This window comes from Rosa chinensis, chromosome 5 (assembly GCF_002994745.2).
Source record: "Rosa chinensis cultivar Old Blush chromosome 5, RchiOBHm-V2, whole genome shotgun sequence".
NCBI lineage: Eukaryota > Viridiplantae > Streptophyta > Magnoliopsida > Rosales > Rosaceae > Rosa > Rosa chinensis.
The window spans coordinates 79,152,074-79,163,399 of NC_037092.1; the positions used below are offsets into that span (position 1 = coordinate 79,152,074).

At 37.4% G+C, this 11,326-nt stretch overlaps 1 protein-coding gene and 2 long non-coding RNA genes across 3 annotated transcripts; 2 read left to right on the forward strand and 1 right to left on the reverse strand.

Moving 5' to 3' along the window:
- LOC112201757 lies at positions 1-2,825 on the reverse strand. The gene is made up of 3 exons (XR_002936887.2): positions 2,496-2,825; positions 435-1,716; positions 1-241 (listed from the first exon to the last, which is right to left on the reverse strand). It is a non-coding gene; the product is annotated as an uncharacterized LOC112201757 (long non-coding RNA).
- Positions 127-889, forward strand: LOC121049523. The gene is made up of 3 exons (XR_005800624.1): positions 127-268; positions 468-682; positions 756-889. It is a non-coding gene; the product is annotated as an uncharacterized LOC121049523 (long non-coding RNA).
- A 4,042-nt stretch (positions 2,826-6,867) lies between the features above and the next one.
- On the forward strand, positions 6,868-9,039 carry LOC112164163 (protein FAR1-RELATED SEQUENCE 5-like). The gene has a single exon (XM_024300394.1). The coding sequence runs from the start codon at positions 6,868-6,870 to the stop codon at positions 9,037-9,039; it is 2,172 nt and encodes a 723-aa protein (XP_024156162.1).
- The last annotated feature ends 2,287 nt before the right edge of the window (positions 9,040-11,326 follow it).

The window sequence follows — 11,326 nt, forward strand, 5'->3', positions numbered from 1 at the left end:
TTCCAAAGTCAAATCCATGTTCATTAGATTCTTCTCAAGCAATTACAAACAATATTTTCAGTCTGTATTCTGTATGGGGTTATATCCCCTTTTCACTATTTACTATAAACGAATACCACCTGCTGGGAACAATTAATGTTGAATATCCATCTGTATAACCAAAAAGATCAAAAGTTTCTCCTCATCTCCAAATCACCCTTCAGCATCAGCGCCATGTGATCTGTGATCCTCTACTGGATAACTGCAAAAGGAATACATCATAGTTCAGGTGTGTGTTTACTCAGAGTTTCTCTAAGTTCCATATGGGATCTGTAAAATGCTAAACAATAGGACAGAAATCCACTAAAGCAGCTATGGGGAAATGTTAAGATCATACAATTAATTATAGTGGATATGGAAGAAGTTTAGCACATCAAAAAGAAGTTTGAGCTGACCTTTATTCACAATTTGCCTTTTCTGTCTCAAAGGTTGGCGTAAACAAGCTTTCAACCAATGGCACTGCTTCCATTCTTGGCCCTCTTCCATTGTAAGCACCTTGATGAACCCACTTGTCAAGACCCAAAGCATGTAGCTTGGAGTGGTCAGACATATCATATAGAGTAACTTTCCTGCCATTGTGAAGTAGAACCATGAGATTCCCTAGCTGATATAGAGGCTGGAGGCGAGAAGACATATGATTTCTGTAAGTCGATAAACTTGCCCTCTTTCTGAAATTATTCTCTGTGTATTGCCAAACTTCAGTTTTTTCTCCGCAGACGCATGCAGTCAATGTCGAGCAACAACTCCAAAGCTGCAATATTCAGACTGGAGGTCGTCTGGCAGGTTTATGCAGCCAAGCGTTTCAGATGACACATCAAAGCTTACCAAGGAGTTTTGGTGACCCTGTGGTCTGAGAAATATCCCTTGCATCTCCCAAACCTCCCCTGGCCAGTAGATTTTGCCGTCAAGAAACATGCCCGGGTAATGAACCAAATTGAAACCCCAATCTTCAAAATAAGTTTCACGCCAGCAAGAATCTTTCCATGAGTAGATTATAATATGCACCATCTCTGCTTCCCTCTTTGGAGTGAGCTTCTTCTTGGAGTGCCTAACCAGCGGAGTGCACACTTTCGCAATTTTGAAATCTTGTGCTTTTCTATCAAAACCGAGGCCATAGTGCCCCCTCTCCAGTCCACAATGTATTGTATCCTTGATTAATCTCAATTTTTTTGTGCAGGGGTTGAGAAGGAGTATATCCTCCTCAGCTCTGTATCCTCCTCGGCTGGTATTTCCCAAGCATACCAAGCCGTAGCATGACCCTAACACATTCTTAAGGGGAAGTGCAGACCTAGATGGAGGGAGGCTATAATTGGTCACTGAATATCGGTTGTGAATCAGCCTTACAATTCCTACCTTATCAGTCTTCAAATAACTCACAAACAAGCTGTTTGCCTCAGATTTTTCAGCAAGGATTTGTTGAAATGTTGGTTGGCCAATGAGAGCCTTCCACTGTCTTGATACCATCTGGTATTGAGCTAACATCCTCAGTGGCTGCTCTACAAGAATCCTCTCTAAACAATCGTTGCTATCTCCAAGTTCAGCCTTTGGTGGCAGGTCATTACAGTCTCCAAGTTTTCTTTCCAGTCTTCTCTTGGAGCTACAGCCAGTGCAACAACTTTAACTATCGCATATGTCATGGCAACATTCACAGTGCTTCCTCTTCATTTCAGCTAGAAACTGAAAGACAGTAAGACCACAGTTAGGACTCACAAACCTATGTTAACAGAAGAAATACAAAGCAAGAAATGTGTTCGATCAAACACGAAATGGTCCATGGCAGGATGGCATCGATCATTATTACTGCAAAAGATCATTTTCATTTCAATGCAATACTAATTTGATGGTCTGTACTTCCTGACTACCTTATTGAAGGGATAGGGTCTTTGATCGAATCAAATCAATGGGAGGCTAGGGAAAAGAGAAGTAGCCCAAGTTAGCCTAGTATTAACATATCCTGAGAGTAATAGCACAATGCACAACTTATAAATCTACCACAGATTGCATGATCAAAAGATAAGACACACTTTTCATCCCCATGGGTTTGATAAACCAGAGACCAAAATCACACACATGCACAAAACAAAGAGAAGCCTTATATTTCATTACCCTAAACAACTGTTGCTTTACAATCTAGCAAAGAAGCTATAATCTTTAACAAGACCCAAGAACCTATACAGTCTATATCTTATAGAGGAATTCAAATTGGCGTTAGCGTCAACGAAATAAACCCAATAATAAAGAAACAATTTTTCTTCACCAACATGCAGAAAACAGAGAGAAGCTTTAAATTTTCATTACTGGTGCTTCCCAATCTAGTAGAAGCTATAATCTTTAACAAAACCCAAGAGCCTATACAGACTATATACGATTCGAGGAATTCAAATTGGCCAGATAGTTACCAATCATAAAGAAACGATTTTTCTTTAACAACAAATAAGGGGTTTTTCTTCACCAACCTCAATTACAGAATGGAACAGGGTCTGTGGAATTCTTCAATGGAATAATGGGTTGCTCTAATTCTGAATGGATTCCTCGAATTCTTCAAGAAAGGGTTTGGTGGTGTTGAGGAAAAGGGTTTGTGGAGAAGAAAGATCTTCTTTTCTTGAAATGGAGAGGAAAGGGTTTCGCTGAATTGGAGAGGATACGATTTTGGTTTGAAGAGCTCTGAAATGGGTTTTGGTCTGTGTATATGGGATTTGAATTTTTTGGGTTTTTGGGGGGTTTCGGGTTCTGGAGAAAATAGCCGTTGTTCTGTTTTTTTCTTTTTCTTTTTTCCCACATGATCGATCTATATACATCTATGACCAAATTAATAAAGCAAAAAAAGAGGCACCAATGAATTTTCACTGATATTGGAAACTGCTACTAGCCTACTACAACATATTCATATTTGTGCTAGCCAATTATATAAGATTGTTCAACAATTGAAAGAAATGGCCTCAAACGTATACATGAGATCGAAGGGTGGAAAAAAGAAGAAGATAATACTGTAAAAATGATAGGAGAAGTTGTGGGAATTGAAAACTAGGAGAAAATAAATAGATTTTGGAACCTAGATTAAACATAAGGATAATCAAGATATAAAATATGGTTTTAAATTTAAAAAAAAAAAAAAAAAAGGGTTAAAAATCAGATTAAACGACCAAAAAGGTCATTTTTCACAATTTCTCATATTTTAGGGGATGTCAAAATTTTGTTGTCACGTGGGTAACAACTAACAACGGCTATTTTCTCCTAGTTTTAAAAATTACTATAATCTAGGTTCCAAAATCCATTTATTTTCTCCTAGTTTTCAATTTCCACGACTTCTCCTATCATTTTTACAGTATTATCTTCTTCTTTTTTTCACCCTTCTCATATATACGTTTGTGGCCATTTCTTTCAATTGTTGAATAATCTTATATAATTGGCTAGCACGAATATGATTATGTTTTAGTAGCAGTTTCCTATATCAATGAAAACTCATTAGTGCCTCTTTTTTGCTTTGTTTTGCTTTATTTGGTCACAGATGTATATAGATCGATCATGTGGGTTTCATTTCAAGAGGCTTAAGTGCATTTTAGGTATGACGTTGGACTAGAAGAGTTAATAAAATTTCCATCGTGTTAAGAATTGTCAAGATGATAAGTCCATCTCCTTGGATTTACGATTGTATGCTCTATACTAGGGGACGTCAAACAACAGAATAATTTTAGGCCCCATTAGATAGTTAATTTGGATTTGGATTTCAATTCCAAATCTCAATGATTCAAAATCTGTGTAATTGAAATCAGTTTCACCACCGCAGGAGAATTTCAAACTAGAGATTTCAAAATTGTATCATCCACCACTTATAATTAGTTCAATTGCTATGTATCTTCAACCTATGTTACAAAAATCATCCCCAAACTTTTCTATAAATACGTCTGATTACTTGGCTTGTCACATGAAGGGTGGGAAGAGGATGAGAGAGAAAGCTCCAAAGAGAGGAGAGCGAAGAAGATATAGAGCAATGGTTTTCTTGGATTTCTCCTAATTCCATTGTATGAAGAAGACGATCCCGTAGTAAAAGGAAAAATTCTCTCATCTCTTTTATGAACCACTGAACTATAAGTTTTTGATTATTGGTTTTTGAGGAGTTTGGAGATATAAAGAGCTAATGAGGCTAATTAAGATTTATTATCATTCCATATGGTCATTTTTCATCAATTTAAAAAAACAAGGTCATAATTCAACTTTAAGGCTCAAAATTGGTTATTTTTTAAAATTTCTCCTAAAATATTTACCTTTTACCCTTTTTTCCAGCCAGAGGTTCAAAACCTTTTTCTTCATCTTGTGATTCTTGTCTCATATATTTCTTGTAACATACCATTTTGTGCGGAACCGGCCAGTATACTCATTCTTTGATTCAAGTTAGTCCTTACTTCACATAACACAATGTACTCTCGGATCTAATTGTTTTCGAATGAAAATGGATTAATATGAGCTACATGTACCCTTTAGAGACACTGACCAATAGAAATTTAGACATTATTTGATTCAAATTTCAGTGATTTATAACTATGGGATTTAATAGTGATACTGTTTTCAATGTGGTAAATCAGTGGATATCCCGCAGCTAGTTGTAGCAATAGCATCGTTCACCAGAAAGGTATTAATGGAACTGGGGGAAATATCAAAATCTTGAGTTTGTTACTTCAACTGAAAGCTCCGAATAGTCTGCTGACACTAGTCATTCAGTTCATGAGTTAAGAGTTTAGTATCTGGGGCCGAGTCAACAGGGTCTTCTCTGATGCCACTGATGGAGTTTATGGGAAATCTGTGTTTGTTTCATTTCCAATACCTAGGCACATGTACTAGGCTTTCTGAAATTCATACCTACTTTTTCATTCTTGCAGGATGTTATTCATTCCTCTTGAGACTTTGCAATTTGTGTATGAACCCAATGTTGTTAGGGTTTGCATTTGGGATCCAGGAGACTTTTTATTGGCCCTAAATATTTCTGCTTCTTGGAATTAGTGTGTTGGTTACATAGGTAGAAGATTGCTCTCTATTCAACGTATTAATTTGCGTGGAGTAGGCAAGGTCAGTCACACTACCGCCGGTTGCCTTGATAGAAAGTTACCCTCTATTCAACGCATTTCTTTGCGTGGAAGTATGGTCGACCATACTATTGGTACCGTTTTACATAGCCCGGATTCTATCCGGTGCTTCATCAAATGCTTAATTACATCAGTTCGTATCCTTGCTAGGTTTTATTTCCGATGCTTTGTTGCATCTAGTATTTTTCTTATTTCTTTATATTTTGGTGTAGTGTCTACATCTACAAGTTGTAATTTTTCTCATTGTTAATTTTAATAAAATAGTTGACTATTACTCTCACAAAAAAAAAAAAGGGCTATAAGGCACGGTATCTTATGTCAAGTGTAGTCATATGTAATCGTTTATTTTCTTCCTAATGCATATTTATGCAGGCCCGCTCACCTGCGGGACGAAAATAAAGGGACAAAACGGGACAAAACCATCCCAGCCGTTGGATCTTAATTCAGTTGATCAAACGGACAAAACGGCAAACCATTAAAACAAATTTTTTTTAACCTATTATCCAATCCCGTTTAGTCTCAACCAAGACTCTACGTTCAGTCTTGGGTTCTTCCTCCTCCCTTGTCTCCACGTTCAGTCTTGAGTTCTTCCTCCTCCCTCACCTCCATATACCATTCTTGATTCATCCTCATCCTCATCATCATAAGATTGGCCTATCTTGAAGGTATTTTTCTTAGATTTTACTCTCTCTCGATTTTAGGGTTTTTTTTTTTTAATTTTTTCTCTTCAGTTTGGGTGAATCATGGAGCCATCGTATTTTGTTTGATGATTTCATTTCTGGTGTTCTGATTTGATTGTCAAAATTTTGGTATTCTTTTGCAAGTATTGATTTTGCTGGGATATAGAGTTGGTCAAAAGAAATTGAAAAAAAGGTCAATACTTTTTGTCCATGGAATGGATTGAATCATTGAATAGGAAGCCTCATTGACCCAAAAAGGTCAATACTTTTTGTCTTGGTTTCATTGTCTTAATTTTGATTTCATTCTCTATCTCACGGTCAAAGTTTCTGCTTTTTTTTTTTTTTTTTTTTAAAATCTTTTTCAAGTAGGGCAATATGTTAATTCAGAGCACTAAAATCTCAAACGGTCAACATAGATTTGTTCAATGAGGAGCTCATGGCTTCACACAATTTTGTCGTCAAAATGCAATTGCATACATGAAGAGCTCAATTATAATATAAGTAAAATGCTTGAATTGAAATTGTGTTTAGAACTTGTGTATATTCTTTTGCATTATGATTATAACTTATGATTGTGAATTGGGATGTCTGTTACATGTCACTGACCAAGTAACTGTAACTGGTCACGTAACTGACCATGTCACTGACCAAGTAACTGACCATGTCACTGACCAAGTAACTGACCATGTCACTGACCAAGTAACTGTAACTGGCCATGTAACTAGTCACGTAACTGACCATGTAACTGACCAAGTAACTGCCCATGTCACTGACCATGTCACTGACCAAGTAACTGCCCATGTCACTGACCAAGTAACTGGTCACCTACCCATGTCACTGACCATGTCACTGACCAAGTAACTGCCCATGTCACTGACCAAGTAACTGGTCACGTAACTGACCATGTAACTGACCATGTCACTGACCAAGTAACTGCTTGAATTGAAATTGTGTTTAGTTTTTAACTTCTTTTTTATTAGTGTTATGTCTTTGACTCTGTTATGGTGAAATTCTAATTATAGCTGTGTTTGTACAGGGTGTTTGTAATATAATGCTATAGCTTTATGATGGGTGAACCATCGTTACAAGAGACAAATGAGAATGCTGTTGTAGATGAACCAAAACTTCAGCTTGGTCAAGAATTCGAATCAATAGAGGAGGCCTATTACTTTTACAATGAGATATATGCAAAGACTATTGGTTTTAGTGTGAGAATGGGTTCAACTAAGAGAAGTAAGGTGACTGGAGAGATTACTTGGAAACAATTTTTATGTTCCAAGGAAGGAAAAACAGATGAGACTTATGAGAACTCAAGACGGCAACATTCATCGACCATGGAAGAAAGGAGGTGCGGAATAAAGCGTATGGGTTGTAAGGCAAGGTTGAACATCGTCTTTAACAAGGCAAGCAAAAATTGGTGTGTAAGTGACTTCGAGGAGGCTCATACACATGAACTTACAACCCCCAAAAGAGTACATTTATTACCATCACACCGCAAGCTTACAAAGGCAAAAAAGTGTCTTATGGAAAAGCTAAGTAGTGTTAATGTTCGAACAAGTCAGCAATTCAAAATAATGGAGACTGTGGCAGGTGGTATACAGAATGTTGGATGTATTCCCAGAGATTTGAGAAACTTTGAAAGAGATTCAAAGGAAGAAGTGAAGGGACATGATGCAACTATGCTACTTGAGTTCTTAGAGTCAGAAAAGGAAAAGAAGCCGTCTTTTTATTTTGAAGTTGACCGAGATGAAGAAAATAGGATGAATCGTTGCTTTTGGGCTGATCCTACCTCAAAAAAAGCATATTATTTCTTTAACGATGTTGTTGTGTTTGATACCACGTACAACACAAACAAATATCGCATGATCTTTGCTCCAATCACTGGCGTCAACCATCATGGCCAAACAATTGTATTTGGTTGTGGACTTCTAAGTGATGAGAAAACTGAGTCTTTTATTTGGTTACTGGAACAATGGTTGAAAGCTATGCCTAGTGGTCCACCGAAAGTTATAATTACTGATCAAGATCCAGCAATTGCAAAAGCCATTGCTCAAGTTCTTCCACTTACACTCCACCGTTTTTGTCTTTGGCATATCATGTTTAAATTTCGAGATAAGCTTGGTCCTGTGATTGCTCAAAGTTATTATGGACTCTTCAAAGCCAGTGTATATAACTCCAAGACTAAAGAAGAATTTGAAGCTAGTTGGAAGAATGCTGTGCAACAAAGTAGTCAAGAAAATCATGCGTGGTTGAACACAATGTATGAACTACGAAGTAAATGGGTCCCTGCATTTTGCAATCACATCTTTCATGCGGGTATGCAAAGTAGTCAAAGAGTTGAGAGTAACCATTCATTCTTCAAATCATTTGTTTCGGTGAATAATTCTTTATTGGATTTTTCTACAAGGATTAAAAGGGGACTTAGACAACAAAGGCATGAAGAACTGATTCGTGATCATGTTGATAGTAATGAAATTCCAAAGACAAGGACTTACTATCCCATAGAAAAGCAAATGCGTGAGGTGTACACAAAAGAAATATTTTTGAGGTTCCAAGATGAGGTTGTCAAGAGTACTGCTTACTTGAAATGTGAAACTTTGAAGGAAGATGAAAATGAATGCGTGTATAATGTTTTAAGGGCTGCAGATGATGAACAAAGCTGGAAATTGCGACAAATAGTTCATGACAAAGTTTCTGGTTTTGCCAAGTGTAGTTGTGGAGGCTTTGAGGTTGAAGGAATTGCATGTAGGCATATCATTTTCTTTTTTCGAAGTATGAATATGGTACATTTGCCAATTGAATACATCTTGGATAGGTGGACAAAAAATGCAAAAGTTGGAAGAGTTTGGGATGATGATGGTGTCGAAGTGAAAGATGTGGGTGATAAGTCATTGATGATGAGATATATTCAATTATCTCAACTTTCACAAGGTGTAATTGATGAGGCGTCTCTTTCACAAGAAACAACAAAATATTTCACAGACGGACTCCATTCCCTTCGCCTTGGTATTAAAGAACTTCTCTCAAATCTGGGTGTTGAGGAACTTCCATCCACAAAAAAAAAAAAAATACCTCAGGAAATACTCATTGAAGAACCATCTCAATCAAAGGCAAAAGGAAGTGGGAAGAGGTTGAAGTCATCCAAAGAAATTGCAATGAATAGGCAGAGAAACTGTGGAAAATGTGGTAAAACTGGGCACAACATAAAAACATGTGAGAAGCACAATGCTAATGGGTAATAACTTTATTTACTACTAACACTTGCTTTTATTTCTTGATGTGATCTATTTCATGCTTATTAATGTATCATTGATATTGTATATGAGCAGGTCAAGCATACAAATTAACCCCACTGAGCAATCAAATGAAGCACCACTTAGCATATAAAGGATGAAGTTGATCTTTCTTCTGTTTTGTTTCAGCATAATCACAAGTTTTTTTTATATGTAATGGATTGTAATATGCATCAGTTGGGTTGTCATTCAATGAATGTTTTTTCATTCATCCACTGCCCAGAACTTGTGTATATTCTTTTGCATTATGATTATAACTTGTGATTGTGAATTGGGATGTCTGTTACATGTCACTGACCAAGTAACTGTAACTGGTCACGTAACTGACCATGTCACTGACCAAGTAACTGACCATGTCACTGACCAAGTAACTGACCATGTCACTGACCAAGTAACTGTAACTGGCCATGTAACTAGTCACGTAACTGACCATGTCACTGACCAAGTAACTGCCCATGTCACTGACCAAGTAACTGGTCACGTAACTGACCATGTAACTGACCAAGTAACTGACCATGAGACTAAACGGGATTGGATAATAGGTTAAAAAAAAATTTGTTTTAATGGTTTGCCGTTTTGTCCGTTTGATCAACTGAATTAAGATCCAACGGCTGGGATGGTTTTGTCCCGTTTTGTCCCTTTATTTTCGTCCCGCAGGTGAGCGGGCCTGTATGTCATTAAGCATTCAACATTAAAATGTAATCCTCTTTTCATGTTTTGGTCCTTTTAATTCAGCTTTAATTTTTCCATATTAGTATCTGTCTCCTTTTCGGGTTTTCCTTGGACTATTCTTTAACAACCACACACATACAATCACCACAGGTAGTCGAGTTGGTAAGAGCCTCCAGGTGTGGAACCCCCACACCGGGGTTCAAATCCCGCCGACGCTTATTGGAGTTAAATCCCAGTATATTCTTGGTGGCCAGGGGGAGGAAGTCTTCTGACAAGATCCCCGACCACGGATTAGTCTCTGGGCCTAGGAAGCCTTTGAGGACACCATGTGATTGACAAATAAAAAAAACAACCACACACGTACGTACACACACACATATGACTTCTTCAGTTAGGGCTTCCGCACTTTCATCCGTCTAGAGTCGACAATTTTCGGCAGATGTCCCCTTTTAAAACCCTAGCCTCTTCCCAAACCCTTATTGTGCCTCTTATCCAAACCCTACTGACCTGACAGCTGCACCCGCTCTGTTTCGACCGACCCTTCCACCCCCTCATTTCAATGGTAACTTATGCAAGGGTACAAAAACACTGAAACAACGAAGGATAAGTTCATAAGATTTGGTTTAGCCATAAAAGAGGTCAAAAATAAATAAATAAATAAATAAAACTCCCATATTCTGAATCTGGCAATAATATTTTCTTTTGCTTTTGTTTGGTAAAAACTCACCCTGTACCTCTAGTCTTATGTATTTCTATCTATTTCTTAGTGTCCCTTATGTTCAAGGTAACTTTTAGCAACTTGTCAGAAAGGTGAAATCCTGTATGGTTTCACTAGATTCTGTTTCATATACACTTATTGTCCTAAAGATTGAATATTTAGTTGTAAGCCATCTTATACATGACATTCCAGTAGGGAAGATTTTACTGTTACAAAGTCCAGTATCATGTATTCTCTCACCCTCTATTGCACTTCTAATAGAGCTGCATAAAGCTACTCCATCATATATGAAAAAGGGTACGCTGTTTTCCTTAGCAGTTTCATGGGACCATGTTTCAAATTTAACAGGAATTAATATTGCCTTCCTTTTTTCAGATATCATAGATCGGCATGTTCACGTAAAGGAAGCTAACGTGTAGCCAGTCCCTGACAAGGAGCACTCATGCTGAAGGTTCTTAATAAAGGTAACATACACAGTTACACACCTATGATTTTCTGATTCTCTCTTGTTTTCCACACCAGGGATGCTTTCTTGAAAATTAACATCTTTCTGTATGTGAAAATAGTCAAATCTAGCTTGTTCATGTCAATGTTTACCAGGGGGAGTTTCAAGTCAAGATGATATTGAGTGAAAGTCAGTTAATGGTCTCCTCCATGGTGCTGAATAAGATGGCAAGAATGGTGATTGGATGCTGGTTGGTGATTTTCCTCGGTAGTAAGTGTGACTGTCGTTCGACACCGAACATTTGTAAATTATCTAATCGGAATTTATTCCTAGTTATGCTACTTCTAAAACATAGCTGTTGAGAGGAGGTTACTCCATCTAAGAGTGTACTAAACTGA

Bases quoted from the DNA above. Each gene is read 5' to 3' on its own strand.
- LOC112164163 (XM_024300394.1), top strand. From the start codon at position 6,868: ATGGGTGAACCATCGTTACAAGAGACAAATGAGAATGCTGTTGTAGAT.